This window comes from Schistocerca nitens, chromosome 9 (assembly GCF_023898315.1).
Source record: "Schistocerca nitens isolate TAMUIC-IGC-003100 chromosome 9, iqSchNite1.1, whole genome shotgun sequence".
Taxonomy (NCBI): domain Eukaryota; kingdom Metazoa; phylum Arthropoda; class Insecta; order Orthoptera; family Acrididae; genus Schistocerca; species Schistocerca nitens.
The window spans coordinates 425530422-425550402 of record NC_064622.1 but is presented as its reverse complement, the minus strand read 5'-3'; the positions used below and the strand labels follow the sequence as shown (position 1 = coordinate 425550402).

The window sequence follows — 19981 nt, the reverse complement described above, 5'->3', positions numbered from 1 at the left end:
CGGCCATTGATTTATCAATTTACAGCCCAGGACTTGTCTCCTCTATCCATTGGAGAGCACATGATTACCTGTGTAGTAGTGACCACTTCCCATGTTTTACTGCTGGCGGCATGCTTCGTCCCACGCTTCGGTGTGGGTAGGCACATATTTTTCCAAGCTAGTTTCCTGTGTCTTATGTTCTGTTTTATCTTATTGTTCTAAGTCTTTTCTTGACACCCATCTCAATCTGTTACTGAGCAGGTGCTGAAGACCTTGCTGTCATGTGCCCTTAAAACCCTCTCCATCACACTCCACTCCAATTATCCTGTCACTGCACTAGCGTCACTCCCATGGACGTCTGCCCAGCTGGGCTTTAAACAAGGCGGACTGGTAAACGTTCACCTCTGCTGTCACTGTTGAATCTCCCTCACACTGTAAAATCGATATGATGGTTGAGTTGGTGAGTACAACAATCGTTTCTGTGGCAGAAAACAGGATACCTCGCTTTTTAGGGTGCCCCTGGGAACAGGCAGTCCCTTGGTGGTTGCCGGGAGTCGCTGAAGCAATCAAAGATGTCGGCGAGCTTTACAGCGGCTTAAGCAGCACACTTCCCTGGAGCACCTCATAATCTTTAAACAACTCTGTGCCTGTTTCGCCAACTTATCAAACGACAGAAGCAGGAGTGTTGGGAGAGATACGTCTCGACCATTGGGTCCCATACGTCACCTTCCCAAGTCTAGGCAAAGATGAAACGTGTTTTTGGGTACCAGCCCGCAACAGGTGTTCCCAGTGTTAACATATCTACCAATGCAAACAAGATTGCAGAGCACTATGCTCGAGCCTCTGCGTCAGAGAAATGCCCCCAGCCTTTCGCCCTCCCAAACAGCGGCTGGAAGGGAAAGTCCTCTCGTTCACTACATGCCACAGTGAATCCTATAATGCCCCATTTACAGAGTGGGAGCTCCTCAGTACCCTTGTATATTGCCCCGACACAGCTGCTGGGCCAGATTGGATCCTCATTCAGATGATTAAACATCTCTCATCTGACTACAAGCGACATCTCTTCGTCATCTTCAACCAGACCTGGTGCGATGGCGTCTTTCCATCGCAGTGGCAGGAGAGCACCATCATACCGATGCTCAAACCCAGTAAAAACCCACGTGATGTGGATAACTATTGACTCATCAGCCTCAACAACATTCTTTCTAAGCTGCTGGAACGTATGGTGTGTCAGTGCTTGGGTTGGGTCCTGGAGTAAAGTGGCCTACTGGCTCCGTGTCAGGGTAGCTTCCACCTGGGTCACTCTACCACTGATAATCTTGTGTCCCTCGAGTCTGCCATCCAAATGGCCTTTTCCAGACACCAGCAGCTGGTTGCAGTCTTTTTTGATTTATGAAAAGCATATGACACCATCTGGCGACATCATATCCTTGCCACATTATATGAGTGGGGTCTCCGAGGCCCGCTCCAGATTTTGAATGCAAAATTTCCTGCTGCTTTGTACTTTCCGTGTCAAAGTTGGTGCCTCCATAGCTCCTCCCATATCCAGGAGAATGGGGTCCATCCATAAGGTGCATTTCCAGTTTTCGGCTGCAAAGTCCTGTGTTATGCACTTCTGCCGGTGTCGTACCGTTCATCCGGAACCAGAACTTTACCTTAATGATGATCCACTCACTGTAGTGGAGACATAGATTCTTAGGACTGATCTTCAACGCCCGATTGACTTGGCTTCCTCACCTTCATCAGCTTAAGCGGAAGCATCTCAATGCTCTCCGCTGCCTGAGCAACACCAACTGGGGTGCAGGTATCTCTATGCTGCTGCAGCTCTACGGAGCCCTTGATCAATCCCACCTTTACTGTGGGTGTCTGGTTTATGGTTCGGTGGCACCCTCAGCATTGCGTTTGCTCGACTCAGTGCATCACTGTGGCGTTCACCTAGCGACAGAAGCTTTTAGGGCGAGTCCGGTGACCAGTGTCCTGGTGGAGGCCTGCTTTTTTTATAGGAGAGAACTGCAAACCACGGGGAAGAGGTCCTGCAGATGTTTTGCAGATGGCACTTAGGCACTGGTGTTTAGGAGAGGCTACTGAGTGGGAGCTCTACTAAATGCAAAACTCATCACCATACAACACAGGTGTGAACAGTGGCCCAACAGAGGTCACTAGTCCATTGATGGCAATGAAGAGAGTTGGTTGGTTGGTTGGTTTAAAAGAGGGGGAGAAGGGACCAAACTATGAGGTCATCGGTGCCTCGTTCCCGGTAAAATAATTACACAAGGGAAAGAAGAAAAGAGAGCAGACCTACAGCACAATAACAGGAGAAAGGAAGAGCCAGAAGAATGAAATGAGGACAACCAACACTACCATGGACAAAACAGGAAAAGAAAACCACAGAGAGAAGCAGGAAACAGGTAGAGGGGGTAAAAACAAGAGAGCAGATGACTGTGCCTGGCCCAATAAAGAGAATAAAAAGGAAAAACTAGCCACTCTGCGACACATTAAAACATCCACCCTAAAAGCATTGGAGAACACTTAAGGGACAAAGTACATGAGCAAAATCTTATATATAATGATAAAACCTACCATAAAGTATAAAATGTAAAACTAAATTAGCCATTGTCAGCTAAAATTAATGGCAATGAGTCCAGTGACTGAAGAGTCTGTCGCAGGGCAGCCAAACAAGGACAGCTCACCAAGGTATGGGCCACTGTCAGCTGGACGCTGCACCGACACTGAGGTGGGTCATCACGGCCCAGAAGGTAGCCGTGTGTCACCCAAGCGTGGCCAATGCAGATCTGGCACAGAACCAGTGTCCCTGTGAGAGACTTGGAGGATCGCCACACATTTGTAGTTTCCTTAATGGTACGCAGTTTTTTGTGCATGCTGAGGTTATGCCATTTCATCTCCCAAAGCCGCAAAACCTTGCAGCATTGTACTGAATGCAGGTCAGTTGCAGAGAAGCCGATCTCCATAAGCAGTTTCCACATAGCTTGTTTGGCCGGCCTGTCGGCAAGTTCGTTGCCTGGGATTCCGACGTGACCTGGCATCCAGACAAACACCATTGAATGAATGATTGGACTATTTCAGGGGATAGATGGACTCCTGGATGGTTGCTGCCAAAGGATGATGAGGGCAACACTGGTCAATAGCTTGTAGGCCGCTCAAAGAGCCAGTACACAGAAAAGACTCCCCAGGGCATGAACGGATGTGCTCAAGAGCACGACATATAGCCACCAGCTTGGCAGTGAAAACACTGCAGCCATCAGGCAAGGAATGCTGTTCAATATGTCCTCCATGGACATAGGCGTGACCATCAGCCATCGAGCCATCAGTGTAAAACACTTGTGGCCTTGGTACATGTCAAGAATGGAGAGGAAGTGGCAGCGGAGAGTCGTGGGGTTGACTGAGTCCTTAGGGGCATGTTAAAGGTCCAAGCGAAGCCCCAGCCTAGATGTACACCATGTAGGTGTAAGTGAATGGACCTCAAGTATAGGTGGTAAAGGCAAGGACTCCAGTTTGGAAAGAAGGAATTGGACACGAACTGCAGTTGTAAGCCCTGACCTGGGTCGCCGATGTGGGAGATGAACCGCTGTTGATGGGAAAAGGAGACGGTGATTCGGATGCGCAGCGAAACTATGAATGAGTGTAACATAACTGGCCAGTAGCTGTACACGCCTAACTTGTTTCTTGGGCATCCATTGTGATAAAAAGCTGACTTGACTGTTGTATGTCAATCACCTGAAGACTAGCACTATGTGCAAGGTTCACACTCTCTGCTTCCTCTCTTGGGGTGGGAATCTTGCTACTGTTATTCATATTTACTGGGCCCTTGTTTAGTCCTGGCTGGACTACGGTTGCCAGGTTTATGGCTCAGCGACGCCTTTAGTTCTGAAATTGCTTGCCCCAGTACACCTCTGTGGCATGGATCTGGCCACTGGTGCCTCTCTGACTAGACCCATAGACAGTTTTCTTGCTGAAGCAAAGATCTTCCCTCTTCAGATTCGACGGTACTAGTTCTTGGTCTCCAATTCCCTGATCATCCCACATATCCCATTCTCTTCACATACCTTTGTCGTCCTGATACCCACGTGGGATTACACCTCGCTTCCCTCTGCCCAGATCTCAATCTACCCTCCCTAGACTGTGCTCCCAGTATTTTCTCGTGCACTTCCCCTGGGATGATGCCCAGGCCACATAGTAGGACTGATCTCTTCCACAGTCCTAAAGTCTTGGTCACCCCCCATGACCTTTCAGTGTCTGTTATGTCCAGGTCAAGAGATCCAGGATGCTACCATCTGTTACACTGACAGCTCTGAAACTGTGCATCAGATGGGATATGCTGTTACATCTCCTGCCTCTAAGGAATGCCATTCATTGCTGGGAACATCCAGTGTGATTATGGCAGAGCTGATAGCAATCAGCAGAGCTCTCCATTTTATTAAATGGGACTCCATTGACCACACTTTAATATGTATTAAGTCAGCGAGCAGTTTAGAGGTTACTGACAAACTGTATTCTTGCCACACTTCCATCTCCGCAGCTCATGATGTTCTAATGAGTGCTGTCGACAGGGGATCTCAGATTGATTTCATATTTTTAGATTTCCTAAAGGCTTCTGATACTGTTCCTCACAGGTAGCTTCTAATCAAACTGTGTGCCTATGGAGAATTGTGCAACTGGGTTTGTGATTTCCTTTCAGAAAGGTCACAGTCTCTAAATATCTAGGAATAACAATTTTTGATACCTTAAATTGGTACAGTCATGTAGGTAATGTGGTGAGAAAGGGAAATCAAAGACTGTTGTACTGTCAGAACACTTAGAAGATGCAACAAATCCACTAGACTGCCTACACTACACTTGTCCATCCTCTGCTAGAGAATGAAGTCTATTCCAAAATTTTGTCCACAGAATTTTTCTTCACTTTTACTTATTGTGCATGGTATTGTTCGAAATACTCTCCTCCACAATTGATACACTGCTCCTAACACAATTTCCACTTCCAGAAGCAGTCTTGATACGGCTCTTGGTAGATCACACGAAGCTTTTAGCTCTTCTATCGTTGCAAATCTTTGTCATTTCAACAGGGTTTTCAACTTTGAAAATTAATAAAAGTCTGCAGGATCCAGGTCTGGAGAGTATGGAGGATGAGGCAGCACAGTGATTTCGTTTTTTGTGTGATAGTTGAGCACCAACAGGGATGAATGTGTGGGTGCGTTATCGTCACATTTCACACTGTTTCCTGCTCACATTTTCTCGCAGGCATCGCAACACGTCCCGATAGTACCATCGATTAACAGTTTGGTCCCTGTGGCACAAATTGATGATGAACTAATCCTTCAAAGAAAATTATTAGTGTGGCTTTGACGTTTGACTTGACCTGACCAGCTCTCTTTGTCTTAGAGAACCTTTCCCAACCCATTGTGAAGAGTGAACCTTAGTCTCAACATAAAAACCATAGACCCACATCTTATCACCAGTTATCAGTCTCAAAAGGAACATCTCATTCTCATTTCTGTGATCCAAAAGCTCTTCACAGTTTGTAAAGCAAAGGTCTTTCTGGTCTTGACTCGTGAGCCGTGGGACAAACTTGGCATCAACATGTTGCATTCAAAGATGCTGTGTCAGGATTTCATGACATGATCCAACTGAAAGATTACATTCTTCTACAATCTTTCTGACAGGCAGTCTTCAGTTGGCACACATGATTTCATTAACATTCCTGACATTAGCATCATCGGTAGACTGCGAAGGGTGCCCTGACTGAGGGTCATCTTTAACTTCCGTCCGGCCATTTTTAAACTTTGTGAACCATTCTTAACACTGAGTATACTTAAGCACTCCTCACCATAGGCTTCCTACATCATTTTGTGTGTCTCTGTAAAGTTTTTCTTATGTTTTATGCAAAATTAAAGTGCAGTCACGTTGCTCCTTGATCTCTTGTCATCTCGAAATTTGCAAAATGTGCAACTAAATTTTCTACAATAGCTAACAGATGTACAATAATGAAACTTCCAGCAGTTAGGTAATAAACATGGGCGTTTGTAGAGATGCCACTCGCGTTTTGTTTCAACATACCACTGGCGCGAAATTACGAATGTGCCAGAACTATTTGGAAGATCCCGTACTGCTGTGTGGTATGGGATCCTTAACAGATAGCATTGACAGAGCACATCAAAAAACTTCAAAGGACAGCTCAGTTTGCATTATCATGAAAGGGGGGGAGAGTGTCACCAATAGGATATGAGAGTTGGGGTGGCAATCATTACGTCGCTATCCATTATGGTGAGATCTTTTCAGGACATTTGTCTCCAACTTTCTTCTTTCAATGTGAAAACATTTTGTTGACATCACCCTACATAGGGAGTAATGAGCATTGTAATAAAATAAATCACAGGTCACATGGAAAGATTTAAGTTATTTTTTCTTGTACTTTGTTAGTGTGGAATGATAAATAGTGAAAGTGGTTTGGTGAACCCTGTGCCGGGCGCTAAAGTGTCAGTTGCAGAGCAGCCATGTAAATATAGATGTGGTTATTGTTCTTTGAGTATATGGCTCAAGAACCATAATAAGAAAGAGAAATTGAAGCAGTACAGCATGTACAGCAGTAATTGGGCTGTAAATTTTACCTGGGCTGTATTCACTAATCAGTGGTAACTGATAAAGATTAACTGATTTGCTGTGCGCAATTGTAGATGTAGATATGCCCAATGTTTTAATAGTGCAGTGTTTGTATGCATGCCTTGAATATTTCATAAAATTTAAGTAATTCTGTATGATGTAATTAATTTTCTAATTATCTTTGCAGATTGAACAACTATGTCACAAGATGGAAGTCATTCACGTATCTGATTCAACACCATCAGTGAAGATAATTGATGGAGTGAAATCTGTTAGACCTTTTATTGTTTGCTGCATTGTTAGAAATTTGAACTTCACACCAGATTCATTTAAGAAGTTCATTCAGATGCAGGTAACTGGTAGGATGAATATGTATATATATTTTTGTGAAATGCAGATGTAAAAATGTTTAGACTTATTGCACTTTTTTGTGTTACATATTGTTAATGGTACAACTGTTTTTCTGCCAAACCTGTACATTGTTTACATTGAAATCAAATACACCTGAGTAGTGAACTCATCTTAATTTTTATTATGGAGTCCTCAGTAATAACACAATGTGAACATAGGTAACCAAGTGTGATTGTTGTTGTTCCCATTTCAAAGACTGGTTTTATGCAGCTTTCTGTAGTAGTCTATCTTGTGCAGACGTCATCATCTCTGCGTAACTATTTCATCTGCATCCACTTGAACCTGCTAACTATAGTCAAGCTTAGACCTCCCTCTACAGTTTTCACCCTCCCACTTTACTCAATTACCAAATTGACTGTTCCTTGCACCTCAGGATATGTCCCATTAAACAAGTCCTTCTTTTAGTAGGCAAGTTGTGCCATAAACTTTTCTCCTCATTTCAATTCAGTGCCTCCAATCAGTTACCCTTCCTACCCAAGTAATATTCAGTATTCTTCTGTAGCACCACACATCAGAAGTTTATGTTCTTACTCTACAGGGAGATCATAGCTCTTTCATGGATTCGTTTATGGTGACCGTAGGCCCTGAGTCATTGCAGCATATCCTCCTTTCATGTGCTGCAGGCTTCCTCTCTGACACTGTCTTCTCAGATGCAGCATGTAGGACAGGTTGACACTGTAGCTTATATTGTAGGGCATTGATTATGGCTTTCTCCACTTTATTTCACAGCACTTACACTCCTGGAAATTGAAATAAGAACACCGTGAATTCATTGTCCCAGGAAGGGGAAACTTTATTGACACATTCCTGGGGTCAGATACATCACATGATCACACTGACAGAACCACAGGCACATAGACACAGGCAACAGAGCATGCACAATGTCGGCACTAGTACAGTGTATATCCACCTTTCGCAGCAATGCAGGCTGCTATTCTCCCATGGAGACGATCGTAGAGATGCTGGATGTAGTCCTGTGGAACGGCTTGCCATGCCATTTCCACCTGGCGCCTCAGTTGGACCAGCGTTCGTGCCGGACGTGCAGACCGCATGAGACGACGCTTCATCCAGTCCCAAACATGCTCAATGGGGGACAGATCCAGAGATCTTGCTGGCCAGGGTAGTTGACTTACACCTTCTAGAGCACGTTGGGTGGCACGGGATACATGCGGACGTGCATTGTCCTGTTGGAACAGCAAGTTCCCTTGCCGGTCTAGGAATGGTAGAACGATGGGTTCGATGACGGTTTGGATGTACCGTGCACTATTCAGTGTCCCCTCGACGATCACCAGTGGTGTACGGCCAGTGTAGGAGATCGCTCCCCACACCATGATGCCGGGTGTTGGCCCTGTGTGCCTCGGTCGTATGCAGTCCTGATTGTGGCGCTCACCTGCACGGCGCCAAACACGCATACGACCATCATTGGCACCAAGGCAGAAGCGACTCTCATCGCTGAAGACGACACGTCTCCATTCGTCCCTCCATTCACGCCTGTCGCGACACCACTGGAGGCGGGCTGCACGATGTTGGGGCGTGAGCGGAAGACGGCCTAACGGTGTGCGGGACCGTAGCCCAGCTTCATGGAGACGGTTGCGAATGGTCCTCGCCGATACCCCAGGAGCAACAGTGTCCCTAATTTGCTGGGAAGTGGCGGTGCGGTCCCCTACGGCACTGCGTAGGATCCTACGGTCTTGGCGTGCATCCGTGCGTCGCTGCGGTCCGGTCCCAGGTCGACGGGCACGTGCACCTTCCGCCGACCACTGGCGACAACATCGATGTACTGTGGAGACCTCACGCCCCACGTGTTGAGCAATTCGGCGGTATGTCCACCCGGCCTCCCGCATGCCCGCTATACGCCCTCGCTCAAAGTCCGTCAACTGCACATACGGTTCACGTCCACGCTGTCGCGGCATGCTACCAGTGTTAAAGACTGCGATGGAGCTCCGTATGCCACGGCAAACTGGCTGACACTGACGGCGGCGGTGCACAAATGCTGCGCAGCTAGCGCCATTCGACGGCCAACACCGCGGTTCCTGGTGTGTCCACTGTGCCGTGCGTGTGATCATTGCTTGTACAGCCCTCTCGCAGTGTCCGGAGCAAGTATGGTGGGTCTGACACACCAGTGTCAATGTGTTCTTTTTTCCATTTGCAGGAGTGTATTTTGGTTAATTCATCTTTGGTTTTCACATCAGAGTTTGACCTTCACTTTTAGAGAGATTTTACGTAAGTGCAGGCCATGCGGGGGAAGGTAGCCAAAACCCAGCATGGTATCCAGTCGATGTAAGGAGTCATGAGGTACATGTACAATGGTAGCTCTGTAACTACATAGGAAATAAATTCTTCATCATGACCCCAAGAACTTAGTCTCATTGACTCCATATGAGAAAAGCAAAATAAAGTAAGCTACAAAAAAGTGCTCACCTTAGTTCCAGCTTTGCACCCAACCAAAAGAAGGTTCTTTCTGTCTACAAGCTGTTCTTCTTTGTACAGTGTGTTGGAAATATATTTGGAGAATTGTCTTTCTTCAGTAAATTACAAGGTGTTCTGTCTTAACTACATCAGGGAATCTTTCCCAGTCCCAAATGTTACTCTCTTGTAACAGACTTGGTGTCCTGCCTGTTACCATAATACCTCATAAAAGCCTGGACATGAGGCAGGGCAAAATTTTTCAGCAGAGCTTAACACGACAGACACAGAAGGAATTATGTAGAAACTTGGAGCAAAGGGTTCACTGCTATGTTGAGGCCTGCCAGTTAAAAGTTGACACCAAAGCAGTCATCCTCTCTTTTCACAGGATGTGCTCTGTGAGAAAGCCAACATCATGGTGTTCTGTAACGAAGCCTTGTTGTTTCCCATCCCCAATAGGATGCTTTAAATGTCAGCAATTTGCACTTATGTTTTTCCACTGTACAAGCAACTCCATTTGTGGAGACACTATGCGGGAGTACCATGTCATGAGGCTTATGATGCAACTTTTTCAAATTTTGATCACTCTCTCCTCTTTGTGCCACCCATGGCACCTTAAGATTTCTTCCTCAAATGTCATGGCTTCACTACAATTGTCATTATGACTATTTTTGCACCAGTGACAACTTGTGCTCCTATCACTTTCTTCTCACTCTCTGGCAGATCAGTTGCTATGTTCACCTCTCCAGAGGGCCAACAGGCAGTTGTATGTCTGTACCATCACCTTTGTTCTCTCTCCGTCAGATTGAGTCAAAGAGGTTTGTAGAGGTGTCGGACGCCATCTCTCTTGCAAGTTGCGTGATTGTACTTGGGATTTTAAGTTATTGTCAAAATATATCACTCCTGGTTTATGTTAAGGGATTAAATCGCCCTGTACTCATACAACTAAATATTTAATAGATAGAACTGGTTGCTGTGATTGTTCTGCAATTGAGTAATCATACAATAATGTCCCTTTCTGCTCATTTATGCACAACAGGTTAATTTTATGTCGATCACAGCACCAATGTCAGCCCTCTGTAGGTATTCCTGCAGTATGCTAAAATTTTCTCATCCATGAAAAGCTTTATGGAACTTCTTTTTCCACTATATCATGTACACTTTTTGTGAAAAGTAATGGTCTTATAATGCTCCCATGGGATATGCCTGAAGTTACTTTTACATGAAGATTTCTCTCCATTGAATGGCATGCTGTGTTCTATTCTAATGTCCACCCCACTCCATCCCAGCCCCGCTCACACACCCTCCCAGCTGGCGTGATATTTCACACACTTGTATTTTGTTCTTAGGCGGCAGCTTGGAAGTGTATTGAATGCATTTGGAAAGTCAAGGGGTACTGTGTCAAATGCCTTTGGAAAGTTAAAGAGCACTGTGTCAGTGTGGACAGTGTCAGCTGGATTTCATACAGTCATTTCCCATTTTCAGAACCCATGTTTATCCCTACAGAGGAGATTCTTTTAGTCTCCAGAAATGTCATAATACGCAACCAAAAACCTTTACAAAATTATCTAACACACTGTCAGAGATATGAGCCTATGGTTTTGTGCATATGTTCAATGAGCCTTCTTGAATTGTACTGGTGTCAGGTGATGTCCAGTGGCCTTTCCTCTGCTGAGCAATTTCTGTTGGTTTTGTCCCACAGCCACGTAATTGATGTGTCATCTTGACATTCAGCAAGAAAAACTACAATGCAATCTTTCATAGTGAAACAAGTTTGGAAAATTACTTACAGTATTTCGCCCTTCTCTTTGTTGTCCTCCATTTCTGTCTCATTATGGTCACTATGTATCTGTATGGATAGCTTCAATCCCATTTGTTGATTTAACATATGACCAAAACTTCTTAGGATTTTCTGTGAAGTCGGTAGATAGAATTTTATATTCAAATTTGTTGAATGTTTCATGCATGGGTACCCTTATGCTGATGTTGGCTTCAGTAAGTTTTTGGTCTGTAAAGTGTTGGCTGCATTTAAATTTGCAGTGAAGCTCTCTTTGTTTTTGTAGCAGTTTCTTGACACAGCAGTCGAACCACAGAGAGTCCTTCCCATACCTAACAACTTTGCTCCGCACATACCTGTCCAAGGTGTGTTATACAATACCTTTCAACTTTGTCCATTGATGCTCTAAATTGAAGCAAAATTACCTATGCTGGAAGGTTAAATTTTCATGTATAATGCTCAGGTAATCTGAAATGTTTCTTGTCACTCTTGCTTTACATTCCTATTTACAGTATTTTGGTAAAGTGTAATAGCCTTATGATTGCCAAGTCCCTGTTCTGTGCTAACTGAGTCAGAAAGTTCAAGCCTGTTCTTGATCAGGAGAGCTAATGTTATGTTCATGAAGTGGTTCTCTAATTAGCTATGCTCAAGGTCATTTTTGGACAAGGAATTTAGAACAGTTTCATGTGATTGTTCGAACTGCATAATCACTAGACTCTCCCAGTCTGTAACTTGTAAGTTGAAATTTCCATCGAATACTCTCACATGATCAGGAAATTTAGATTGCACCCACCCACTTATTGGCCTGATTATTTGTCTCACCTTATTTAATATTGTTTGTTTTGCTGATGGTCATTAGAGTAGGTGGAAGTAAAACCTGGCAATTTTCAGTTTTTGTAACCTGGTCAGTGAGGGGTTGATTTCAAATTGAAATCATAGAGTTGTTACACATAACCCACCCAAATTACACCTCTAATTATTAAGTACAGAGACATTTACAATGTAGCAAAAAAGTGGGATTTTACTCCCACAAAATGGGGTAAAGCCCAGCAGTCCAGGTCTTTGCCCATTTGAGATAAAAATGGGTGAACTGCATAATCAAAACACTTGAACTAACCCTTTGTAACATTGCTGTATTGTGACCAAACCAACACAATATTAATCTTAAATATCTCATAAATTTGAACATATCCTTAAAATACATGTGGGTCATTCCATGCCAAGTGGTCTAGAGGCTCCCATATGACCCTCATGGATTTTGATGAAATTTTGTATGAACATTCACACATGTTCTCAATGAACACTGGTAAAGTTTCAGTTTCAGGAATTCAATACTTTTGGAGATACAGTCACTTGTTTAAGACCACATCACAGCTTTCTATAGTGCGTCCTTGAATTTTCAGCAACTTTGAGATGAGATATCTCTAAGTATTTACATGAAACAAACAAAACTTGTCCATCTTGTACAACTTTTAGAGCTCTTTAAAGTAAAATATTAACAAAAGGATTTCTGAGCAATTTTCATATAGATAATTTGAAGCAAAGTTGGGTGAAAAAATAGCTGTTTAAAAAAATGCAAACTTTAGTTTTTTATATCTTCAAAAGTAATTGTGGGATGTACATGAAACTTTGCACACCATAACTCACCAACACAAGGTCTTAGAATATAAAATTTCACTCCCCTATTGCTTTCTATTATTTCCCAAATCTAGGGTGAAGTTGACAATTTGTCAAAAAGTGCTAAAAATGGGTATTTGTAGTCAAATTTTTCAAAAAAGTGTTTCCTCCAAACTCTTCTAAACTATGGTAATTAGAAAGAGTATATTCTAAACTATCTAGAAAAGTGGATTTGGTTTTGCAATGCAAGCATATGAGGCCCTAAAAAGTAGAATCATCAAAGAGGCGCACTGGAAGTTTGAACACATTTTTTCTGGCACTCAAATTATACCTGAAATCTTTTATTTTGCCTAATACATCTTTATTAATGTCTGGGATAAGTGAAATAAGTCCTGATGAATAGGACCTAGCTTAAGTCCGAATAGCAAAAGAATAAAAATAGAAACAATATTATTTCTTAATTGTCACCTCCCCCCCCCCCCTCTCTCTCTCTCTCTCTCTCTCTCTCTCTCTCTCTCTCTCTCACACACACACACACACACACACACACACACACACACACACACTTATTATACAACACCAGCTTACTGATGGAAAATAAGGGTATAAATGAGTTGCTATGGTCCATGGTGGCTTAACCGCTGCTAGTTTCATTTCACCTGAGAAAACCAGCATTCCCATTGCCATAGGGGCCACGCCCGATAGCTTAGCAACAACAGCCACGGGTGGGTTTCCTCACCACAGGATCCCAAGACTGATACGGGTTTTTTTACACAGGTTCCCAAGCCTGATAGTAAAATTATTTAAGTGCCTTGTTTAAAATTAGAAGGCACTCTTGGGTTCCTTAGATTGTTTCCTCTAACCTATTTCAATTTTTTATATGCTACATTAATTTTCTGATGAATATCAAGAGGAATGGTGTATTGCTGGCCAGACGAATTTACTGATGGAGCTGGAATAACTGCAATAATGTTGTGTTCCGGAACCCTGCACTTGTCACTTCTCGGTGGCCAATAAAATGAATTAGCTGGACCATGTGGGTGCATAAAGTTTATTAATGCATCCCTTCACTCTGTGGAGGTCTCACAGATATTCCCAATCCACCACACATTTTCATAGATGCATGCAACATATTGTCCTGGTTGGAGAGCAGACATTAATATGCCTCCTTCATTACTGTGACCCATTTTAGCTAGAAAAGATGAACAATCATTTGAAACTCTGCTGACCTGAATTGTTGTTTCATCAATAGGTGAAAAGTGATGATTTTCTCTAGTGCCTGCTACGGTTTGTCCAAATTTAAACCTTTCTTCTTGTGACACAATATTTTTTTTCAATTTCATCTTTACTGACGAAAACAAATTTAATTCCGTTAATGTTTTCAGAGCAGAAGTGAAACAGATCTAGGGGAGTAAGAATTTGTCCATTAAGTGGTCGCTGCAAGCTTGCTCTTGCTGCTAACCGCTTTGTTGTACCTCCAGTCCCATCACAGGGTGATTTCCCGTGACCAGTAGCACAAAAATTCCATTCGGCTGTCATTCCAAAATCACTCTTATGATAGCACAAATTTAGGAAATTCTTGAAATTTTTATATTGAGCACTGGAGCCATCACTGAAATAATGAATGTGGGATATCTGTGCAAACCGTGCTTTTATATATTTGATGAGCTCCTTGATAGAAACGTGAACTGTAATAGTGTCATGCCGCAATCAATCACTGATAATGCAAAAACTTAAAGCTTCTACTTTCTCATTTTGACGAAAGTAGATAACAAATGGATGAACTGTTGCTTTACTTTTGTCCCAGTGGAAGCCTTGCACAGCATCCTGAATGATAAAAGAATAATTTTCTGCAAAATCCATTAGGACAGCAAGCTCTTTGTCTTTCAGATGACATTTAAGGCCTTTAAGATGCAAGCTTTGATGCTTGGCAATGTAATGATGGCATGACAGACTCCATATTTTATCTTTTACATCTTCAATAAATTCATCCACTACCATTTGCTTCGTGTCCAGTGTGGCCCGATCGGTATGTATCCATTGCTTAAACACAATAACTTCCAGTGGCTCATGATCTAGGAAATAGCTGGCAATTTCAGATGCTATAGCTTCGGGCCCAGAACACCTCTCACAGCAATGCTGCATGCACTGTTTAGAGTTCAAACTGCCTTGCTGAGAATCTCCTTATAATTTTAATGTATACCAGCTCCGCTAAGCATAAGCTTAACATTTTGGTGAATTGCACGGATGCGAACTGCATGAATTCCAGCTGATCCTACTGTTACACACTATTTGGGTCAAAGTTCACAAAACTTTGAGAACCCTATTTCTGGACCATTTATATTCTTATAGACAACATACATTTCCTGTAAATTGCAAAGTAACAATCTTGTCTGCATGTATGTCTTTCTATCTAAAACTCTATCTAAAACTCTAACTGAAATACTATCTTTTATTTCCAGGGCACACCCTACTATACTCATCCTCTTCAAATAAATTTTGCACTCTACTACAAACTTCTGCTGGTAATTTACTACTTTGCCTATTTTCGGGAAGTGCCAGAATGCCCTTCTCTGCCTTAAGCTTCCGAGCATTCTTCACCATTCTTTCGGACACGCTGAACTGACCTGCTGTTTGTCTGACTGTTCAACTTACAGGTGCCAAGGTTAAAATTTGCATCTGTTCTTTATGAATTGCATTCTGCATCTTGGCTTTCAGTTCAGTCAGCAAATGTGCATAGTCGGCACAGTTTCCACGTTCCTTAATTTCACTAGCATCTTCAATTTGTCAGTTTACTCCCATTGCATCAGAATTCTGTTTTTAATCACATTTTGAGCCTTTTGAATTTTCTTCTCATATTGGGGCTTATCTCTGTAGCTTACTGTTCTCTTCAGGGGTGAAATACCGATAGACAATAAGCTACTATTTAATTCTTCTTTTGGTGTAAAGTCCTCATCAGAATGTGATGATGAGGCTGATAAAGCTTCGTCCAAGTGTTTATTTAAGGTAGTCCTGCAAGCTGAACAAATTATCTGACCTGGCTTTGTTATTAACAAGCTGCTGCTTCAACGTATCAGAAGTCTTATTAGCTGTTTCAGTATCAAGAGTGCGAATTCCTGTCTTAACATTGATTCACCTTCCCAAAGAGATTGAATCATTTTTTTGTAACCTCTCATATTGTGTCAATAACAGGGCTTCATGGTGTAGGCAAACTTGAGAGGTATTGTCCAGCTTTGCTTCAGAATGTTGGACCAACAAATCTTTTTCCTCATCACTAAAACCCGCAAACCATTTTAAAGCAGCTTTTTTGGCAAAGAAAGTGACATGACACTTCGTTCCACTATCTCCTTGCCCAATTGAGCAGGAAGGTATGCTGTTCCCTTCTGCATCCATCTCTAATCAGTAACTAAATAATGTATTTGGCCTCTAAGTGCAAATTATAATCCGCTTAAATTTCAGACAAATTGCTACTGAATGAAATTATACACAATGTATAATACCAATGAAAAAATCTAATAAGAGATATATGCTATGACAGACACAGTCAAAACTAATTTTTTGTAAATTAGATTACAAACGTTGATGGTCTTACGAATCACTTAACAAGCCACACTCAGTCAAGAGAACCCACTCACTATGCTGCACATACACCACTGAAACACTGATTGTTCAAACAAGGCTCACAATAATGAAACAATCTGATTGTTAAATTAATTGTTGCCATTATATTTTCTATAAATAGTGAATCTTGTGAATTTTCTCTGTGAAACTAGTGGTTATGTATTTACCAAGGTAGTAGGCTACATTTAAGTGTAATTAAATACAAAATTAAATCTCTTAGAAGTTTAACCAACCAATTTCACATGTTTCCCTAGTAACTTTAAGACAAAAATTCACAGGTTACAACACCTAGGTCTTAAAATCTCTGCAATATTGATTGGAAAATTTACATCACTTGATGCATGATTCAAGCAAACCGATTCTTTTTTGGAAAAATGTTTTATACAATTGAATCAAAAAATTAGGTCTTCATTTTCCACTTGTAAATATTTACAATTTTGAGAAGTACAAAAAATATGAAGCTATTATTCATTGAATTCTTTATGATCTCTCTCTCTCTCTCTCTCTCTCTCTCTCTCTCTCTCTTTTTTTTACAAATGAGAAGAGTTTTATGCTGATGAACACTTACGACAAAAGCAGAAGGGCTACTTCTCATAGTTTTCAAGTTTTTCTGACAGCCTCATTGCCTCTTTACCAGATCCTTTTATTTCAATTATTCAAGGCACTAATAAACATTTATTAGGCGTAATAAAAGGTTTCAGGTATAATTTGAGTGCCAGAAAAAATGTGTTCAAACTTCCAGTGCGCCTCTTTGATGATGCTACTTTTTAGGGCCTTATATGCTTGCATTGCAAAACCAAATCCACTTTTCTAGATAGTTTAGAATATGCTCTTTCTAATTACCATAGTTTAGAAGAGTTTGGAGTAAACACTTTTTTGAAAAATTTGACTAAAAGTACCCATTTTTAGAACTTTTTGAAAAATCGTCAATTTCGCCCTAGATTTGTGAAATAATGGAAAGCGATAGGAGAATGAAATTTTATATTCTAATACCTTGTGTTGGTGAGTTATGGTGTGCAAAGTTTCATGTACATCCCACAATTACGTTTGAAGATATAAAAAACTAAAGTTCGCATCTTTTTTAAACAGCTATTTTTTCGCCCAACTTTGCTTCAAATTATCGATATGAAAATTGCTCAGAAATCCTTTTCTTAATATTTTACTTTAAAGAGCTCTAAGAGTTGTACAAGAAGGCCAAGTTTTGTTTGTTTCATGCAAATACTTGCAGAGATATCTCATCTCAAAGTTGCTGAAAATTGAAGGACGCACTATTGGAAGCTGTCCTATGGTTTCAAACAAGTGACTATATCTCTGCAAGTATTGAATTTCTGAAACTGAAACTTTACTAGTGTTCATTGAGAACATGTGTGAATGTTCACACAAAATTTCATCAAAATCCATGATGGTCATGTGGGAACATTTCTCGATATTAGACCACTTGGCACGGAATGGCCCATGTACCAAAAATACTATTGTACATGAGAGGAGGGTTAGTAGGGTAACCTGAAAGAGTTAAATGGCTGATGCTATCTAGGTACCTAGTACATAGTGTACAGTGGGCTCTAGGGTATCCAGCTCATGATTATTCAGCCCATGTGCTATCTGTACCATTCAGTCTGGCCTAATTAATTAATATATTAATAACACTTGTCCATAACAAAATTAGGATTAATTTATTATACACACTTCAGTTTTCCAAAGCTGTAGGAAATTGGTGCCACCTACAATGCTGTGTGGCCTTTCAAAATGTTTTATGTATCCTTTGTGCTTCTACCTCATCTGGAGTTAAAATTGTAGGATACATATTGTATTGTTAATATTGAATTGATTAATATATCCACTTTTCAGTAAACAGTGCTTAGAAGCCGTCTTCAAGTCAATGAACACACAGAGAGCAGCTGTGTTGGTAGTCCTGTGTTCTTTGTTTCTTCAATTACATATCAGACATTCAAAGTGTGTGTGTGTGTGTGTGTGTGTGTGTGTAATTATTGTTTTGTGCAGTCCTCTGTGTTTAATCGAGGAGTTTGAGATGGATGATAAATGAAACAAGTTGTAATGACTGTGGATCAGAACAACGTGCTGTAATGAAACTGATTTCTGGGGTTGGACCCACAACTTGCATTGCTTTGGTGGTAGGGATAAGAGAAAGTACTGTTGGAGACTAGAAAACAAGTAGAGTATAAATTGAAAAGTGATGCTTCTTAAGCTAGTAGAAATGGAGTAAAAGTAAGGAAGATGTTGAAAGGTAAGCATAAGGAAATTGAGGAAGCTCTTTCCCCCCCCCATGAACGTTTAAGTTGAAAAGGTTGGCCATTACTGGGCTGATATCACAGGAAAAGGCGTTACAGTTTCAGTGAGAAATAAAAGGTTCTGCCAGTGGTGGACAGTTGTATCACTGGAAAAAAAATGGTTTGATGTTAAAGACGCAAAGGAATTACAGGTATTAGTTGCCAGTGGGCAATGGTTTATATTAATGGGGAAAGAAAATTTGTGCTGGACTGGGGTCCTCCTGCTAGGAGAGGACCTGGGTTTTAATCCTTGTCAGACACAAAGTTTCAACTAAATCAATTGGCAGCTAATGTCTGTCTTGATTTATAGTGGCTGCAGGATCAAAATGGTGTCTGTACTTTGACATGTCTGAAAGAACAGATCCCATATATATGTGATTAGATGTTCTCTAGATTACCAGTGGTTCTGAGGTTTCATCCACTGACAAAGAGGCTGTGCCATTGTTTAAAGAAATCCCTCAGAGTTAATTGATGATGAGGAAATTTCTGGTGAACAGTTGTGCAGTTGCGATGAGATCGGTTTAAATTAAAATATGCTGCCTACAAAAATGCTTCATTCAAAAATGGAAGTTGTGGCACCCAGGTACAAGAAGGTTGCCATATTGGTTTCCAGTAATGCAATTGGCAACCACAAACTTAGGCTTACATTGAAATCACTGCCCGTACATTACATTCATCGAAAGAAAGCATGTATGAATTCAGAGACCTTTAAAACTTGGTTCAAAAATGAACTCGTACCGGCTATAGAGAAATATGTGAAAGACAACAATTTGCCGAATTAACGTCTGCTGATACCTGATAATGTGACTTACCTTTGTCAGCCGATGGAGCCAGGGCATCCTTGAAATGCTAAAGTAATAGTACCACTGCTGTCTTTTCAGTTTGTTGACATCAATGATTGATAATAATGAAGACACTGAAAATTCTGCAGTGGATGGACTTACTCGATGTCATAAAGCGAGAAGAGATTCCGAACATATCACTTGCAAGGTCGAAGAAAATTCTTTTAGACCATGAAGGTGGCCATTTAAACTTTGAATCCATGTATGTAACTAGTGTCAAAGATGTTCCATTGCTCAAAAATATACCGGGTTGTGAAGGTGATGCAGAGCATGTCACAGAATGGACAGCAAATGGCGAAGTCAGTGAACTAACTGACGATGATATTGGCGAATTGGAGGTGCAGTGGAAAGTAACAGGAGCAGGAGGAGGAGGAGGCAGCCTCAGATGACAGGAGAGAGCTTGTCCCACATTCGAAGGGCTTAAG

General features: G+C 41.7%; 1 protein-coding gene across 2 annotated transcripts in view; it reads left to right on the top strand.

Moving 5' to 3' along the window:
* LOC126202887 (leucine-rich repeat-containing protein 47-like) overlaps positions 1-19981 on the top strand; it is a 102459-nt gene that overhangs the window by 10775 nt on the left and 71703 nt on the right. For both annotated transcript variants that reach the window (XR_007540195.1, XM_049936950.1), the window contains exon 3: positions 6782-6946. Coding sequence is in view for 1 of the 2 variants with exons in the window: in XM_049936950.1 (XP_049792907.1) it covers positions 6782-6946 (165 nt within the window). In the remaining variant the exon portion in view is untranslated. The remainder of the gene's footprint in view (positions 1-6781; positions 6947-19981) is intronic.